We start from the raw sequence: 20,692 nt of genomic DNA on the forward strand, positions 1-20,692 counted from the left end.
GCATATTTGGGGCAACATACTGGTCATCGCCCAGAGGGCCGTCCAAGATATCGCTGGAAGGATGAAGTCACCAAAGACCTAAGGAACTAAATGTGTCCGAATGGTCGGAATTGGTGCAACACCGACAGAAACTACGGACTTTGGTGTCGGAGGCCAAGATCCACTTCGGGTCGCTGAGTTAGCGAAGTAAGTTTGTATGAGATAGTTTGTATTATAGTCGAAAACATATGTGGTAGCCTAATGGTTTGACCTACTGCCTCTGAAACCGAGGCCGGGGGTTCGAGTTCGGGCTCGCACACCTGAGTTTTCAAAATTTATGTGCGATATTTAATTGGAAATTTACAATGAGCTTTTCGGTCAAGGAAAACATCGTGAAACGCAAGCCTCGGAGAAACGGTGAAGTCCCAAACCAGCATTGGCCTTGAGCCTCAACCCTCACCTGCGAGAAGACCGGGGCCCAGCATTGGAATCCATAAATGTGTAGATGATGATTGGCTTACGTGCCTTATTAAATCTAGTGCTGTTGTATATTGTTTAAACTCTAAAATCCAGTGATATTGAACCCAGCTTTATCAAAGCTATTACATATATATTTATGTAATAGCTTTAATGACACAGTCATCTTGAAGTAACACAGGTAGTCGCAGAAAACTACTGTTTATAATTAGCAATGCGGTAGCGAACACTGACGTGAGAATATGATGAATAATGGGAAGTCGATTTTGATCACGCGCAGAGATGCGTGCGCCGATCACGAGATCTATAAGTATAGTAGCCGCGTGCGCATCAAATTTAATTACTGGAAACTTGAGTACAATCCCAGAGATCCGGTGTAGTTATGATCGTATAATTTTGAATAAAATTTGGATCATCACTACAATGCCACATTTTATTAGGTTTAAATAACTCTTTCAAGGTTGCAACAGTTCTGGGTTTGATTCCCGTCAGAGGACCTGCATATGTGTGTCTTTTAATCATAATAATATGCAGTTGAATTTAATTATGACCTCTGGTCCTAATTAAGTGATTTATTATTGTTTTGGATATCTATTTTTACACTTATTTATTTTTAGTCAACCCGTGACCATGGAGCGTGCAACCGTTCCGAAATATCGGGAAAATAAAAAGAAGTCATACCGTGGTAAGAAACATGATATTAGTGATGATCATTTAGTGAATAACCACGAAAGTCCTAAAATCTATATATTTTTAGACTCTCGCCTCTCCCACGACCTCAAATATGAATTTTGAATTGGGAGAGGTGGTATTCCCCTGCAATGGTACAGTCGATCGGGGTCAGGCACTCGGGCTTAAGAACGTATTCATTATTAATAACTTTTAACTTCCTCCGTGGCCGAACGGTTACCATGCTGGACTGCCACACAGAGTCCCAAGTTGAATTCCCGGGGCAGGAGAAATATTTGTATGGCCTACATTTATTTCTCCCGTGAGTTTGGGTATAATTTGTGGTTGTCCATAGCACCCGCGACACTGGGTTTCCGGAGTGCGGGGCTATGTTGAGTGGTTATTATTAATAAGAGCTTCTTAAGAAAAATATCTTGTTGAACTCTGTATACGCAAAACTTTGCATGTAAAGTCTCTCTTAAAAAACCCTCCAAGGACAGGTGACCAACCGTGCTCAGCAGCGGGACGTATGTTGTTGATGATGATGATAATAATAGCAATTACGCACACACCCATAACACCGCACTAGGGAAACCCTGTGTCGCGGGTGCTATAGACAAATACAAATTACACCCAAGCTCACGAGAGAAATAAATGCAGGGCATACAAATATTTCTCCCGGCTCGGGAATAGAACCCGGGGTTTCCGTGTGGCAGACCATCATGGTAACCGTTCGGCTACAGAGGCAGTTAATTATGTACATAATATTTTTTTTTTAATAATATCAAGTGACGGGACGAACAAGTTGTGTGCCTGGTGGTTAGCGACACGCCTGTCCACAACAGTTGCAGTACCACTCAGAGCTTTAAATCGCAAATATCTTAAGGGCACTGCCACTGCGCCTGTCATTCTGAGACATAAGTTGTCAAGTTCCATGTGCCTGTAATTTCATTAGCACCCTAAGCCTTCCAAGCTGTACAACAACAATTGTATGCACATTCAATACACGGAATTAGAACCGCCGCGGTCCCGACCCGAGTCGCGCCTGACACGCACCTGCTCTCTGTGTATTTCACGGTTTAACCTCATTGCCTTGTCAGTTCGATCACCATTGGGCGCTTGTCGACGACGGATCTGTGTAAAATTATCTCCGCCTTTTCTTATTTTATTCTATTATATCTATTATTAATTTTCAGCGCCCAGGATGCGGGACGCGAGGGGCAATCCACAATGCCTCACCTTCAAACATTTTTGTTCATTGAAATACCTCGCCTTAATACGGTTCAAACAAGATTCAGTCGCAACCACAAAACGTTTGCGTACGTTCACAAATTCAGTGACGCAGTAAACGCGCGTTCGTAAACGTACATATAGACGACGACGGCGGGTGGCGGAGCGGCGCAGTGTGGTGGCAAACGTCCATCCCCCGCCCTTTTCCTCAGCCTTGTAACGCGATGTTGACGTGGAATCATTTCAAACGCGCGTAAAACGCGATACAAAGGAGCTTCGATCGCACTTTTCTAGCACGTTTCTATAGCTTTATACTGCGTGTAAAAACGCCGTGTACCTAGGCTCTTAGGCCCCTGTATTGCAAATTTCCCGTAAAACTATTTTTCTAAAACAATCGACTGATGATTAATGATAACCCTTAAACTAAAGTTACCTAACACTTTTTACGCTCCCTACGTCTAAACAAAGTAAAGGTACAATGGCACAGCATAAGTAGGAAACTCCCCGCTCCACTAGCTCGAATAATTCAACGAGAATCTTAGATGCACATGAAATTCGTAATTTCGTATGTAAATTCAAAACCACTGTTGTTAAACTAGATTAACCTTTATTTCAAAGACCGTAAGCATTGTAATGCCATCTGTAACGATGTATGATGTACCCTTTTGCACTAATTTTGTATTGTGAAATAAATCTAGAAGAGATTTAATATTTATGAACTATTTAAAATTCAATCTAACGCATTATGAAATTCAATTTAGCCAACTAATTACAACTGAAAGCAATCTTCTTCCTGCCGGTGCTTCTTTTAGTTTCATAATATGTAGACAAATAGCCCAAAATTGAGCAGGATGACCTGCTAATGAGCCTTCACTCGAAAGTGAATCATTAAAGACTGAAGAAGAAGGATAAGAAGAATACGTTGAATGCACTGTCATTGGCCCATTAAGATCTTCCCTCGTGCAGGTATTTGGGCACGAGGGGCCAATGCTGCACAGACACAGTTGGAGCACCGCAGTCACGTTGGGTTAGATGAGCATCTCTGAAACCCCTTTACATTTCTCTTCTTTTCTCTCTTCTCTTCTTTGTCTTGTTTCAATAGCGACCAATCTGAGTGTGAAGTCGATTAAGCGACTTCCAAACAGGACATCCCGATCGATTGATTGGACATGTTGGTGTTTGTCCTGAAGAATGATGAAATCAGATAATAAATAAGGTTTTTTCTCGTTCCACAGCGCACACTTAATTATTGACCAATGGCTATTACTATAACAATAACGTACTATCCACATACTTCACCATGCACATAAAAAATCTGTTACTTTTAAGATCGTGTATACATCGATTCTAAATGCAGGAAAAAGTATTAAACAGGCGCTACGGCAAAAAAGTTGCTTAGTTGGCATAGCGTCTAGCACGGTTTGCTGAGAGACGTTGGTTTGAATACAATCCAATCGTATCGAAGTGATTATTTTTCTAAGTGTTAGTTAGATACTTGTTTAATAATTTTAACAAAGTAGTGGAATTATTGGTGTAGTTTCACAAAAATAATTGAATATCAAGGTGGTGAAACTTCCTGAGATACAATCAAACTTAATTACAAGTATTAATCAGTTAAATTTTACTGAAAACACGTCGTTAAAAAGTCAATTCCTAAACCTTTCATTTACAATTTATACGACTAATACCATGTATATGATGGGAGACAATAAATTATTTTATTATTATATAAGCCGTATACAAATTCTTATTTGAGCTCTTTAGAGAAGAAAAAAGACGACGAAAAATAAATTTCAAGATATAAATGTATAGAAGACAAACGTTTAATTGACTAATAATTTAAAAGCAATTTTACTGCGCTAGTTATATACCAATCGACTAATATAAAGTACCAAGCAGTACGTGAGGCGCACTATAAGTGTCCGGAATGAATAAATAAAAAAAAACTTTAAATGGTCAGAAATGAATTTATTGTTTCTCAAAATATTCTTGGTTAGCGTTAATGCCCTTTTTCATACGATGAACCAATTTTGAAAACGTTTATGCCACTCCTCCGTGACAATCTCTGAAACATATTTTTCATACTCTTCGACAGCCCTTTCAGGTGATGAAATTGTTGACCGCGTAACTGGTTGTTAATTTTTGGAAATAAATAAAAGTTACAAGGTGGCAGGTCGGGACTGTACGCTGAATGGCTCATAAGGTCAACGTTGTTGACCTTCGAAAATTCATTTGTCTGTCTGGCCGTGTGAGATCTGGCATTATCGTGGTGCAAGATGATACGGCGTTTACGGTTATTTTTACGGAGTTTGTCAATAACTTCTGGCAAACAAATGGTCGTGTACCAATCTCTATTCACGGTACAATGATTCTCCTAAGCAACAGTAGCTACATGTCCAGTTTTATTAAAAAAAAAAAGAAGCAATCATCTGCTTAGAGGCACTCTACCCGCGCGCCACTTTGCTCGATTGCTGCTTTGTTTTGGGATCGTAACTATAAACCCATGTTTCGTCACCTGTTACTATGTCCCACACGGAATTTGATGCCCCTTCGTCGAATCTGGCAAACATGGCATTGCACCAAGTGACGCGATCCGTTTTTTTGAGCCTCAGTCAAATTGTGTGGGATCCATCGCTAGCACAGCTTTTTTACAATCAAATGTTTGTGTAGTATTGATTGCATTTGACTGATGCCTATGCCTAAAGATGTCCGAGTCTCATGGTATGTCACATGCCTGTCAGTTTCGATCATACAGCGCACAGCATCGATGTTTTAGTTGTTCACAGCAGTGGACGGGTGACCATCACGAAATTTGTCACTGAGATTCACACGACCGCGTTTGAATTCTGCAAATCAGAGATAAATAGTCGTCCTGCATGATGCTTCATCACCAAAAGCAGTTTGAAGGCGAGCGAAGCTCCGCGGAGCTGTTAAACTACACTAAAGTCGTAGAAAATCATGCTACGAAAATTTTCACGAGTTAAATCCATAGTGATGTAGACAACCAATTTCTAAAATGACGCCACAATGTAAAAGCAAGTGACAGTCAGATGAAACAAACTGTATTCTACAGTCAAAGAGTTCCATTTTCAAATGTTCTAATTACTCTTTAAATATTGCTTATGTAAGTGGCCAGTTTCGGAAACTTATAGTGCGCCCTATGTATAACTCAACACTAGCCACACAACAATGCTAGTTTGTCGACTCCATGCAACAAAGGTTTATCGATCAATATTCATGACATGTTCGAAACAAATGAACGCCGTGCGATAAATGAATGAATATGACGTTATACTATACTCACTTAGTTATTAAAATAGTAACAAATCATTCCTGTTTCTCTAAAAGTTTATGTTAAACTTTATTGATGAAGAGATAGGTGGATGAGTGTACGCAAGAATGCACTAATTTTCAAATTCTCGTGAATTCTAGTAGAACAAAATTAAAAATGAAATAGCAACAAACATCAGAACAATGCACGTAACATGATATAAAATACACAGTTAAAAATTTGTAATAGAAGCGCAAAGAGTGTATGTGGTTTCTTGATTTAAGCGGGTGACAAGACCGTATTAGGCAACTTAATAAAGTTACCACTGCATTAAATAAATCAATAGACATTAAAATACAATTTTCTTTATTAACTATGAAAAAACTAAATTAATTACAAATGTCAATCCGCAACTTAGGTTTCGTTTGATAGACACAAATATACATAAGCAACAGGCTTCTTCACATAAAAATCAACAATACGATTCGCCACACTCTTAGCAATTTTTTTTAGTTTTAAATTGCAAAGATCTGAGAGGCACTGCCAATGCGCCCGTCACCATAAGTTGACAAGTCCCATGTGCCTGTAATTTCACAAGCACTCTTCAAAATCGGAACACAATAATGCTGACATTACTGCTTGGCGGCAGAAATAGGTAAGGTGGCAGTACTGCCCTGGATGAACTCTTTCTCAAGAAGCTCTACTGCTACTAAATTAATAATAGCTATTTTGTTTTTTTTTATTATAAAAATTAAAAATGAACCGCTTCGAATCGTAGCTGGCTCAAACGTTCCCATGAGACTGGCAACATATTTTTGAAATATGTCTTTTTGTACGTAATCACAGTAACTTCTTTACTAAAATATCTAATATACACTCCGTTAACGTCAGAAACAAGGACCGTCTTGTCCTCCCTAAAATAAGCAGCACGATCTTTGACAGCAGCACCTATGTAACAGCGATTAGAATTTATAACAGACTTCCAATGGAAACGAAATATTTAAATGGTGATAAATTTAAAGCTTGTTTAAAAAAATGGTTAATTGACAAAGTTTTTTACAATCTTAACGAATTTTATATGAAGACATCAAATATTTGACGATTATATAACTAACTTAATTATAATTTTAATTTTTGACATTTAAGTTGTAATAAATTTTAATTGAATTGTAATTTTAAGACATTGCACGCCTGATTTGGGTAAGAATTGTAGATGTAATCACTTGTAAGTAACACCTGTATTTTACCAATTCATACAATAAATGTTTCTGATTTCTGATTTCTGCATTACCGCGCTGAATGGCTAACGAAATTTGTTGCACCAGGTAATACGTAATAGTTTCTTTGTTTTGTTCACAGTCATACGAGTATATTGGAAACAGGCGATTATCATTACTATAAAGAAACTCTTCAATCCGATAAAACGTCATTTCAAATGTTAACCTTGTATCTAAATGGTTAAAGGAAACTTTTAATTGATTACTTAAATACCGCAGCGACGTTTGGATACATATATTATATTCTGATACGTAATATACATTCAACAGAAACAGTGATGAGATGAGTTGAATGATTGAATGAGTTTAGTTATTTTTTTAGTGATATTCTATATTTGAATAAACTGTTATTCAAACATAGAATATCACTAAAAAAACTTAACTCATAAGAAAATGAAAGTATTTTTCGGATCTAAATCGCGCATATTTGTTTTTTTCAAATAAATCAACCGTAGCGAATCGCAGCAGTCGCTACAAACCTTTTTTGTATATTTTATATATATATTTTTTTTTGTTATTATTTATTGCACAGTAGAAAGCACAAATTACATTTATAAAAAGAAAACATAAACTAAAATGTACTACGTATTTCTATAACAATAGAGAGTCTTTTTAAGTTTTATATTTAATTCTAAATTTAAATATACGTACTTGTTTTTCTTGTTATTGCCAGTATTGTTTTTGTTTTGGTTGATAGCTGTGCATTGTTTGCTAAATAAACTGTAAGCACATTTCCTTTGATCTTGCTCACTCTTTAATAGCACCAACCCGAAGCCCATTGATACAGTCCGCTGCACCAACGTTCCAAAAGTTCCCATGACATGGTTGGCGGAGACGTCAAAGTCAATTTAGATCCGAAAAATAGTTTCATTTCCAATGTTTCACAACAACCTAAGAACTCGATATTAACTCATATGGTTATTAATTAGAGAAGTACTGCCACCTTACATATCTCTATATAATGTGAGCATTACTGCGTTTCGGTTTTGATGGGAAGGGGTGATGATGAAGTCGTGGTGAACGTTCACCTATACCACGACGCCGATCCGACCGGCGAGAGGTAAACCCGGGGGGGTTTTAGTGGGGTAAGTCCCCAATCTAGGGGGAGAGTCCCCATATAACCTCTGAGTCTCCCTGGACTCAGGGATATCTATAAAGATTTTGTTGAAACTACAGGCACATGGGAATTTTAACTTATGTCTCAGAGTGGCTGACGGGCGCAATGGCAGTACCCCTCAGAACTTACCGATGGCACTGCAACTGTTACAGTATGGACAGGCATGTCGCTTAACAAAAGGCGCACGACTTGTTATTAAGCGACACGTATCATAAAAAAAGTTTACATATTTAAAGTAGCGAGAAATTTAAAGGGATATCGTAATAGGTTAACTGTGCTATCGTTAATTTCTGTGAAACTTGAAAAATAACAAAGCTCACACTATAATTTATTTATCGCTGAGTATACGCGTGTTCTTTTGCACCTCATTTACTTCGCTCCTTTGTAGCCCACCCTGAGCCATTAGCTTCTTACTGTAGCTGTCATGACATCTAATTAACAAGGTCGAATTTCTCAGAATGTTACATTCTTAATAACTTAGGGAAAGGCCATTATTTTTACAAAAACAAACTTGTCACCCACAATGTTGGAAATAAGTCGGTTGTGACCACGAACCTGTAAAGCGCTCGAAATGTTGGTTTGTTTAAAAAAAAAGAAATATACTCAATTTCGATCCGAAATTAAATAACTTTTTTACGAAAAAAAAAACCGACCTCAAAATGTTGTGAAATTACATCTATTTGCCAAGTTTTATTGAAATCGGTTACCGGAAAGTGAGCGAAACCGGATTCTTCCCCTAGTTTGCCATACTTACAGGTGGAATATTTTCTTCAAATTTTAATAGGACCAATACTAAGGTATCAATCAATCAATCAGCCTATTGCAGTCCACTGCTGGACATAAGCCTCCCCAAGTGTATACCATAGTGCCCGAACACGCGTTTTTCGCATTCAACCACTACCCGCGACTTTCTTCAGATCGTCGCTTCATCTTGCAGGGGGACGTCGTGCATTACGTTTGTCGAGACGTGGTCTCCACTCGAGAACCCGTCAACTCCATCGCTCATCGGTACTGCGACAGATGTGGCCGGCCCACTACCACTTTAGCTTGGTACATTTCTGGACGATGTCCACAACTTTAGCCTTATTTTCCGGACTTTGTCCCTTAACGAGATACCCAGCATAGACCTTTCTTTCCATAGCTCGCTGAGCGTCGTGTAGTCTGTGAGCCAGTTTCACCGTCATATTCCACGTCTCGGCTCCGAAAGTCATGATCGGTACGACGCATTGGTTGTAAACCCTGGTCTTCAGGTACTATGGGAGTGGTGACGAGAAGACATGACGCAGTTTTCCAAATGCTGCCCAACCCAGCTGCACTCCTAGCTATTTCACGCTCAAAGTTGTCTCTGCCTAGTTGAAGGGTTTGCCCGAGGTAGACATATTCTCGGACAACTTCGAGCGTTTCGCCATTAATCGAAATCGGCTCCGGGATGACGAGCTCATTGAACAAGACCTTAGTCTTATCCAAATTCATACTAAAATACTAAAGTAACCTCTTTCGAAATAAAAAAAACAAATTTCAAAATCGGTTCACAAATGCCATTATCGCGTAACATACATACAAAAAAAAATACTGGCGAATTGAGAAACTCCTCCTTTTTTGAAGTCGATTGAATTTAAATCAATCTCTAAGTTTTTTATGCAATAGAGTTTGGAATTACACCTTAATTTTATTTGAGTTCAACAGTACTTAATGAGGTAGCTTTGATATGTATAACTCTTTGAATGCACGAATTTGGGTGTGACTACATTGTGGACAATGGAAAAAAAAACAAAACATTGGGTTCACGATTTTATGTGTCAAACCCTGGAGTCAATGATACCTCCACACGTTCGTGTTCTTTACATTGAACAGAAAATGTTCCAAGCGAAAATTTTTCAACTCTGTACAAAAAATCTGTAGCAATAAGGCTCCTTGTGAAAGAGTTCGTCCAGGGAAGTACCTTACCAATTTCAGTAATGAGAGCATTACTACGTTCCGGTTTAGAAGGGTAAGGGTGCTGGTGAAGTTATAGGCACATGGGACTTGTTAACTTGTCTCCGAGCGACGGGCGCAGTGGCAGTGCCCATAAGATTTTTGCGATTTAAAACTCTGAATGGTACTGCAACTGTTATGGATAGGCGTGTCGCTTACCACCAGAAGCACTTGTTCGTCCCGTTACTTAGTATTATAAGAAAAAAATCTCTATTCTCTAGAACAAAGAAACAACTTATGCCTGAAACGTTACACAAATATGACGGCTGTCTGTACCTAATGTCTAACAAGTCACAATAATGATAGTGACCAAGTTGTTAGCAATCTGATACCTGGTTTGGAGTATAGGACAAGTTAAGAGATATTGACAAATTTATGAAATGTAAATTACAATAAATAATTCGCACCTTTAGTGTAAAGTCAAATCTGCCAAAATGACAACTTCTCAGGAGAGAGGTTTAAAATTCTACGAATGCAATTAGTCAACAACTTTTTTATGCTAAAAAAAACTAGAAAGTCGTTGAAAAACCAAAATACAAAGACACGACTACAAACAACTGGAAAAATTCGTGACCGTTGCTCGTTCGTTCCGTGGCTTAGTTAGCGTAGCATTTGCCACGATTTGCTCGAAGTCGTCGGTTCGAAGCACGTTCGAATCGAGTTCCCAGTAGAACAGTACCAGTACTTCGTACAGCAGTAGTAGCAGTAGAGCTCCTTGTAAAAGAGCTCGTCCAGGGAAGTACTGTCACCTTACCTATTTCTGCCGCCAAGCAGTGAGTATTACTGCATTCTGATTTTGAAGGGTAAGGGTGCTGGAGAAATTACAGACACATGAGACTTGTCAATATGTCTCAGAGTGTCGTGCACAGTGGCAGTGCCCCTTAGATCTTTGTCATGTAATGCTCTGAGTGGCACTGCAACTATTATGGGCAGGCGTGTCTTACCACGCTTGTCGCGTATTATAAAAAAAAAGACATCAGCAAATAAAGCACAATTCTGCAATATTTTAAGCCCGTATATTTCCATCCATTTTAGTTCTTCTAAGTTCATTCTTTGCTTACGGACATTCTCCAACGCTCTTCTTAATACTTTTTCACGAATCATCTTTATCGAGTACCTGTAGGCTATCTGATAACATTAACTTACCATTACGCTGTGTAATCTTGTAAGACAAAACAAAAATATGCTCGAATTCGATATGAATTGCTTAGGGAAAGTTTTTCAGTATCGTGGTTAGAGTCATGCAAAATATTGGGCAGCTGACATCTGTAAACTTGGACCACAGGCAAAACTGTAAGCGGTCGCTGTGGCCGTCAAAACGCGGCGTGCGTCCTTCACGGCTGAATAGCCCCGAGACGCGCTGCACATAGCAACTGAATCAATCGCATGGGCAGTACCGTAAGACGTTAAAGTATATGAAAAACAGCATATCATCTTGTAATTTTTACTGATTTTGAATACTAATGTACTTCAAATTTTTATTGAATTAGGCGTCTATGGCGTCTGACGCGGTATGCTAGAAGACGTCGGTTCGAATCCGATGGGATCGAAGGACTTTTTTCTGAGTGTTCGATCTTTGTATTAATAATTATAACAAACTAGTGAAGTGATTTCACATAAAATAATTAAATATCAATTCAATAAAAATTTAAATACAATGAATAGCCTAGAAGATCACTCCATAATTAATGATCGGCAGTATGGATTTCGTCCGAAACGATCAACGGGTGACCTTCTAGCGTACTTATCGCATATTTGGGGTGAGGCTATAGACAAACGTGGCGAGTCGTTGGCTGTTAGCCTCGATATAGCCAAAGCGTTCGATCGGGTCTGGCATAAAGCTCTTCTCTCCAAGCTCCCGGCGTACGGTTTGCCAGCCCAGTTATGCAGCTGGATTGCCGATTTCCTTCGTGAGCGGAGAATTCGCGTCGTTTCTGACGGCAGCATTTCGAGGTTCATGAATGTGAACGCTGGCGTACCGCAAGGATCCGTCCTATCTCCCACGCTTTTCCTTCTGCATATCAATGATATGCTTCCACTTGGGAATATTCATTGTTATGCAGATGATAGCACTGTTCATGGGGGATATCACGGATTCCCCGCAGCTGGGCGCGCCGATACTGACAGAGAGCGATCTGATCTTGTCGTTGAGCTCAATAGGATATTGGACCTCATCTCTGCATGGGGATCTAAAAATCTTGTTGAGTTCAACGCCAAGAAAACACAGGTTTGCGCGTTAACAACAAAATTGTCGCCGTTCCTTCCCATGCCTTCTCTGATGAGCACAGCACTTTCACCTCAGAGCAGTTTTAGCTTGCTCGGTATGGAAATCTGCTGTGATTTGAATCCAAGGAGCTACATCGAATCTGTGATCAAAACAGCCTCACGGAAACTCGGAGTCCTGAACAAGGTGCGACGTTTTTTCACGCCGGACCAGTTATGCCTGCTGTACAAAACACAGGTCCGGTCTTGCGTTGAGTATTGTTCGCACTTGTGGGACGGCTCCGCCAAGTACCTACTCGATGCCTTGGATAAATTACAGCGTCGTGCTACTCGAATCATAGGCGACGAAGAGGTCTCATCACGCCTTGAACCTCTGCAACTGCGTAGAGATGTTGCATCGCTTAGCGCCTTTTACCGCATGTACCATGGTGAGTGCTCTGAAGAGCTGTTACACCTCATCCCCCCTTCCCCGTTCCTGCTCAGAAGCACGCGTGCTGGCCTTCGTAGTCACCGTTTCACTACCTGCCGCATTCCATCGCGTACTAAAAGGTTCGGTGGCTCCTTTCTCTGCCGCACGGTTGACAAATGGAACTCCCTTCCGGCACATGTCTTCCCTCCCTCTTATAATATGGGGTCCTTCAAACGAGGCGTGAAGAGGCATATTGTAGGCAGGCAGGGTGGAGGTGGCTAGTGCAGTGAGGGTTCCATCGCTGCACTAGGTTCCTTCGCGTTTGGATACCACTTTCCACTTAACATCAGGTGGAGTGGAGTCATTTGCCTGTCATGTATAAAAAAAAAAAAAAAAAAAATAGCGCCATCTCTAGCCAGGACTGGTAGCTGTAAAGGGAAAAAAAGCTGGGTGACGAAATATCATAGATTTCTCATAGATGACGCTACGACTAAAAAGTCATTGAAAAACCAAATACAAAGATACGACGCAAGCACATAGAAAAATTCGTGAGGTCCGCTGGTTTGTTCCATGGCTTAGTTGGTATAGCATCTGGTACGGTATGCTAGAAGACGTCAGTTCGAATCTGGCCGGATCGAAGGATTTTTTTTGATGATTCGATCTTTGTATTAATAATTATAACTAATGTACTTCATTATGATATACAAAATATATAGTAAAGTCATAAATAACAATTAAGAAATTACAAATTACATGGTTCAGTGGTAGATATACCACACTGTACAAAGAGCCCGCCCCTGACTGATCCTGGCGCAAAGGTGCCCATCACGCTTGCCGCATTTTTTCGCTGTATGCCAATGGATAATATTTGCGCCAAAAACAACCCGGCGCGGGAGTTATTTCCACTCTCTCTTTCCGTCCCTTGATTTTCGGTTTTAAATTAGACTTCAAAAACAGAGCAATTCGCAAGCTTTGAAGTTTTACTACGTACAATATATCTATTTTCTTAATGCCTTTCGGCATTCTTCGGTTTTCCGAATGCACTTGAATACAAATATCCATATAGTTATTATTACATTCTTATCATCTATAATAATTTGAATTTAGAACTACATAGTTAGTTTATTGTTGCCTTGTTTTGACTTTTCCATGGACGTATATGGAACAGTAAAATTTAAATTAATCTTTTTCAATCTGTTAGAATCTGAAGCTATTTTCTCATCTCATTTAGAAAATAAAGAATAGTAGGTACTCTAAATACTTCAAAGTCGATTGAGTGCGTCCGGTCTGCATTAAGTGCAAAGGGCAACTAATAGAAATCCGACGACAGCCAAAACACGAAGATTGCCGAGAGATGTTAAAAATGTAGTTATACTGGATTTGATATGTGTATATATAAGCTTTATTTATGATATGCAAAGTTGACATTTAGAAGTGTTGTAAATTCCAATTTTGATTATAGATTCAGTTTAAAAAGACATCAAGAGAAGAAGAAATGTCAAAGCCTACGAGTTGAAAAAAGATAATACTTTGTCGACTTATTAGGCAAGAGGCATACATTTTTACAATAAACTGGTGTCTCATAACACAGGGTTTATCTTGTTTGAGCACCAATCTTCCAGAATAAAAAGGATACACAGTATTTTCTGTACTTAGATATAAGTTTCCCTGTGGAAGATAATAAATACATTATTATTATTAAACTTAATTACCTACATGTCTAAAACTAAATGATGACAGAATAATATCATCATCATCAATTCATTTATACGCCCCTCTGCTGAGCACTGATCTCCTCTCAGGGGAGGGTTTAGACCGTAGTCCGCTACGCTGCTCCAATACCCCAACCTTCTTCGACATCCACGTTTCGTCACATTGTTTTCCTTTTCTAAAAAGCTCATCGCAAAGTTCAAATTCAATTTCGCACATATATTCCGAAAAACTCAGATGTGCGAACTCGGATTCGAACCTATGACCTCTGCTTGAAAGGCGGTAGGTCTAACCATTAAGCTACCACGGCTTTTAATTTTAAAGTACAATATATAATTACATAAAATGTATTAACTCAGTTATATAAATTTAAAAAGAAACAATAAGCATTACAAGCAATAGAAAACAAAGTAAAGTCCTGTTTTCAATAACGGTTCTAGGTTTACATTTTCGATGTGTGCGATCCAGGAAACGAAAGGTCTTTGCCTCCCTGGAATGCGAGGTGCGTGGGCGCAGCTCCCATGCGCGGCTTTCTATTGATTTAATGAACGTTATCTTATCGACCAATGAGCTTATTATGCCCGCTTAACGCCCTTTGCCTTAAAACGCTTGATTGACTTCCAGGCAATTGCTTTTATGGTAGTTTTCGATTGAGAAACAGTTTTTGGTAACCATAGTTCAGTTTGGGCACTTTAGTAAAGAATTTAACGTTTTTGTTGCTTCAATAAGATAGATGACCTACGCTGGTTAGTTTGATGGTTATACGTATAATATTCGCACGAGAACTATATAATATCGTAACACAAAAATGATGGAATTGCGAAAACACTATTTGAAAGTTTAAAAAAAATTGTTAACTATAAACTGAACCAATAAATTTATATTCTTGTTTATAAATAGATAACTAATTATTTATTACGTATAATTAAAAATAATCCTATTATTCGCTATGACTTTAGTTTTTTTTTATGTTCAAATCGCATTTTCTTAATTTCATAATTTTGAGTTAGGGCAATGTTTGTTTTATAAAAAAATATTATTATTTTTCCTAGGATCATGGTTTTTCAATATCTATAGAAAATAATAATAATAACGCATACACTCATATTCCGGCACTAGGCAGTGGCGGTAGAGAGCCTTGTGAAATAATTCGTCCAGGGTAGTACTGTAGTCTAGGCTCTACTCTATGAGTAGAATTGCTGGCTGAATATAGTTTTTGTAATTAGAATGCTTTTGAAGAATTGAAATAAGAAAACAAAAGATTTTGACATATTACATATTACATCCTAGACTGAAAGTATAAACCATGTAAAAAATGTGAAATAAACCAAAGTTCTTAAGATGATCCCGGTTTATATTCTTAGAAGTACCTCTCGCTACGCAATCCGAGCTACCCCTCGTTACAGTACCACCTTGCCTATTTCTGCCGCCAAGCAGTAATGTGAGCATTACTGCGTTCCGGTTTTGAAAGGTAAGGGTGTTGGTGAAATTATATGCACATGGGACTTGTCAACTTATGTCTCAGGGTGACAGGCGCAGTAACCATGCCCCTCAGAACTATGCGATTTAATGCTCTGAATAGCACTGCAACTGTTATGGACAAGCCTGTAGCTCACCACCAGGCGCACGACTTGTTCGTCCCATTATTTGATATTATTAAAAAAATTGTAAACCAAACCCTGTGTCGGGGGTGCTATGGACGCACACATAGAACACCCAAGCTCACGAAAGACGTAAGTTTAGGTCAAACAAATATTTCACCCGGCCCGAGAGTCGAACCTGGGACCTCTGCGTGGCAGAGCAGCATGGTAACCATTCGGCCACAGAGGCAGTTAAGGAGTCAGACAACTACACCAATTGCCTAGTCTCAAATTAGTGAATTCCCTGTGCTATGAGTACCAAAGCAACGGGTCCCACACTGGGGCACTTCTCAGCCACCAATACCCAAATCAGAGTAAATTTAGAAAAGTTCATTTCCTAAATTGGTTCTACCTGGAATCGAACCCAGGGCCTCCTCATCCAGTGCCCACATTGCAAACCATTGAAACATAATAATAAGACGTCATGAAAAAATTGTATAAAATTGTATTGTAGTGTATGAAAATTTACGACTATTTAAATCACTTGTAATAGCTAACTAATTAATACAACGGGAAAATAAGAAGCCGTTAACCTTGATTTTGGCTTCCATATCGTATCTATTGAATTTCATTGAGTTTAATTATTGAAAATCCAAGTTAGAATCAAACTTCGTTTACAGGTCCGCAAATTATAGCAATGTTATGTTACATAAATTAACTATTCAGTTAGTAATCTTTACGTGCATTGTACTAAAGGCGAAATTCTATTGACATAAAATATCACAGTTTTAAAGAATGCTATCGGTATGATCCGAATAATAACAATTTTTTTTATACCAAGTGACGGGGCGACAAATCGCGCGCCTATTAGTAAGCGACACGCCTGTCCATAGTTGCAATGCCGTTCAGTGCTTTAATTCGCAAAGATCTGAGAGGCAGTGACAGTGCCACTCTGAAACATAAGATGAAAAGTCCCATATGCATATAATTTCACTAGTACGCCTACAAAACAGAAACGCAGTAATGCTCACATTACTGCTTGGCGGCAGAAATACGTAAGGTACCAGTACTTCGTACAGCAGTAGTAGCAGTAGAGCTCCTTGTGAAAGAGCTCGTCCAGGTATTGCCACCTTGAATGACACTGCAACTGTTGTGTATAAGCGTGTCGCTTATCCCCAGGCGCACGACTTTTTCGTCCCGTCATTTGGTATTATAAAAAAACCTTCTCTAGACGAACTCATTCTCAACAAACTCTACAGCTTTGAAAGAAGCTCTTCTGCTTCGAGTTCTCCTAATAATAAAGTGTCAGACGGCCACACAAATTAACTGGACTTAAAATAGGGAATTCGCTGTATTACGAGCTTCAGAGTAACGGAATTCACTCTGCGACATAACCCAGAACACCCAGAACACGAATATTTAAATTTACTTAAAATAACTTATGTCAGAACATAAACATGACTTAAAACAGCCTATAAATTTCTAAGGTTGCGACACAAAATCGTCGTATTGCGAAATTCCTTAGGCATTCTTGCATCCTATCAAAATTGTAATAAATATTTAAATGAATGTCATCAATCTGACTAACGTCCCTCAATCTAGAATCCATTCTCTTACACGTGCCTATTAAAGTATCTAGATATTTTATTATAAATACAATTATAACTGTTTTAACTTCAATGTTTTAGAATGCTTACTATACATTACAACAATAAGAAGATGAAACATGAGAGAATCATCATGTACAAGCTATTTCTAGATTTTACGTACTTAGTATCGTTAGTGTTAAAATGAATATTTAAGTCCACTAAAATATCAAAATGTACCTTTGTACATTTGCACAAAAACCAACGTTACGACTGTGTATTTTAGGTATACTCTTGGTTGACGTCCAATAACAATTAAAAATGAACCTTAGACTCATTACAACTAGGTTGATTCTTCATAAAGGTATACGCTCAGATCATTCTGTCGGAAACATCAAACAACCTAAAATATTATCTGAAATTGACGTCAGAAGTTTAAAATTGGATAACATGGAATTTCCATACATTGGCGTAACACCGGTGAATGTGATATAGGTGAACGGTAAAGATTATTTTCTAATAAGCGAAGTCGTATTGTAAACGCAAACATACGTAAGTAGGCATAACGGCTGTCAAGTTACTCAAGGATTCTGAAATGGTGCCAAAAGCACTGATTTTGATGTGTTAGTGATAGTTAGTTAGTAGATAGTTAGTTAGTGACGCTCCCTGTATCAAGTCATATTTCAGATGTGGATAAAAAAAACTTCAATTGCCATTTCGAATTAACAAAAAAAACCTGAACAGCAACAGGTGACTAAACAAGTTTATCTAAACGCTCTTGACATACTAATACTACAGCAAGTCCTAAGATAAAAACAAATGATCTTGACTGAAATGATAAAGTTATCTCAGCTGAACTGATCCAAAATCGCCAATTGGGTTTAGTCTGTGGTTGGTAATAAGAGTAATAACAAAATGAAGAAGAGAATCGTTGAAATATTTTTATTATTAGGTAAGTTGCAACAAGCTTTGCGTTTTACAAATCTACTCAGATGGTAATAGTTTATTTCTTTAATATTCATTGTGTCAATTATAACTAATGACCAATATCAATTAGCAAAAAATACGATTATTAAAAGTCCTTTTTTTAATTCTTCAAGATTTTTGTACCACAATTTCGTCATTTTTATAAATATTTACGATTATATAACACAGTAAAATTATTTATTTTTCAGTATTATTATCAAGTTTGACCACATCGCTCCCTTGGGACGTTTCAGCAGATTCATCAAGAGTAGTTAATGGCTTTGAAGTAGACATCAAAGACGTCCCCTATCATGCAGCATTACGACGATTAGTAGGGACTTCAGGATGGTCATATACGTGCGGTGCTTCTATCATTACTGTTAGATCAGCTTTGACGGCTGCTCATTGTGTGGTAAGGTGAGTTGTTCTTTTTTAATCTTGTATTATAGGTATTGCTATTTTTTTTGTTCTGATCTCCTAATTTTGGAAGGAAGTCATGACCATGTTACCAGTGGAGGTTTCAACCATTTTATAATTCGACTATTTATAGTACTTTATAAGCTAAGAAATTTGATTTTAATAACGATTTTGTATAAATAAATTTTATTAATCAGTGTTTCAAGACGTTTTGTAATTTTTTGTACATAATTTTGTTTGTTTTGTAAATTTTTCAGTTACGTTGCTAAACCATCAACAGTGAGAGTGGTTGTAGGAACCAACCATCGTCTGACAGGTGGCACGAGTTACGGTGTATCGAGAGTGAATATCCATGAATCTTACAATGCAATTTCTTTAGAAAACGATATTGCTCTTCTTGTAACTCTTAAGGACATCAGTTTTGGGAAAACTGTCAGTCCTATTCCTTATGCTCCAAAAAGTCTAAATCTACCATCTGATATTGAGGCATTGGTGTCAGGATTTGGTCGTACTTTGGTAAGTATTTTTTGATGTTTTCCGCTATTTCTAAGGAAGATAGAATTATTTTACGAAGAAGAACTCAGGATCTGAAATATTGATGGAACTTCTGTTTTCATTGCAGGAAAATGGAGAAATGCCACTAACTCTGCTTGCAGCTCACGTCAAAATAGTTTCCCAGAGCTCGTGTTCTCGAGCTTACGAGGAAATTTCAAGAATTGTTTCTGGTATGATATGCGCAAGGGCGACAAATCCGTCAAGGGACGCCTGTCAGGGAGATTCGGGTGGACCTCTTGTGGCTAACGGGTATTTAATTGGTATTGTCTCTTGGGGAGAAGGATGTGCCAACGCAGTTTATCCAGGTGTATATACCAGGGTATCAGTGTACGAAGATTGGATCAGTGACAACATAGAGAAGATATACTCCGTATCAAAGAAGATGTAATAGACAAGATGCTTTTTATTTTGAGTGTTTCAAGCATCAAGCTTGATGTGTTCTTGACTGTACATGTACGTTAAGTATTATAATAATATTAGAATACGTAGTATGATCTTGAAACTCTGTTTTGAATATTCATATAACTATGGGAATGTGTTATGGCCTTGAATTTTTTATACCAATACGACTGTCGTTTTTAACTTATGACTTTATTACACGAATAATTTCACATCTATAACTGATTTAAATGCAAATATATGAATGTTAAAAAGACGCCAAGTATATTTTATCCCTTAATGAATTCTAAATAAGTGTCGTTACGTGAACCTTATCGATTGATAGCTGAACTTGAATGAATCACACTGATAGAGTTGAGCAACCTAATTTGAATACAAACAACTTTCTCCGGCGGTGTCGGTCGCGGATACAAGTACTTTAAACAGTGTCATTGACACTTCGACTGATAAAGAATTCCCACTTTCGTCACCGACGATAGCAGAAAGTTTGCTATATTGAATGTTTATTCAATGTATAATGATTATGGTGAAGGTTGCGGAAAGATGTTTGATGAAGGTGGCCCAAGACATTGGCATTGGGCAGGCCTGGCAACTACCAGCCAGTTGATAACGATATTATAGATTCACAACAGTCTATACATACGGCGTATTTAATACGCGTCGACCGTAGAGGCCCAAAAAGCAGATTGTTCCGTTTGTATCGATTCAAACGCCATACAGATGCGCGCGAGAAGCGCATTACAATTTTACTTTTATTATTAAAGTAAATAAGTAATTATTATTACTTATTCCAGTTTTACGCGCGTTTGAATCTATTTAAACGCAAGCAAGAAGCTTATATACTCCACTGGAG

The 20,692-nt window shown here is 38.2% G+C and overlaps 1 protein-coding gene across 1 annotated transcript in view; it reads left to right on the top strand.

Moving 5' to 3' along the window:
* Positions 1-20,039, top strand: part of LOC113231865 (trypsin-1-like) — a 34,070-nt gene extending 14,031 nt beyond the window's left edge. The window contains exons 2-4 of the mRNA XM_026466402.1: positions 18,678-18,885; positions 19,143-19,401; positions 19,508-20,039. Of these exons, the coding sequence (XP_026322187.1) occupies positions 18,678-18,885; positions 19,143-19,401; positions 19,508-19,828 (788 nt within the window). The 3' untranslated portion in view covers positions 19,829-20,039. The remainder of the gene's footprint in view (positions 1-18,677; positions 18,886-19,142; positions 19,402-19,507) is intronic.
* Positions 20,040-20,692: the final 653 nt, after the last annotated feature.

This window comes from Hyposmocoma kahamanoa, unplaced genomic scaffold (assembly GCF_003589595.1).
Source record: "Hyposmocoma kahamanoa isolate Upper Pololo Valley unplaced genomic scaffold, ASM358959v1 66, whole genome shotgun sequence".
NCBI classification, from domain to species: domain Eukaryota; kingdom Metazoa; phylum Arthropoda; class Insecta; order Lepidoptera; family Cosmopterigidae; genus Hyposmocoma; species Hyposmocoma kahamanoa.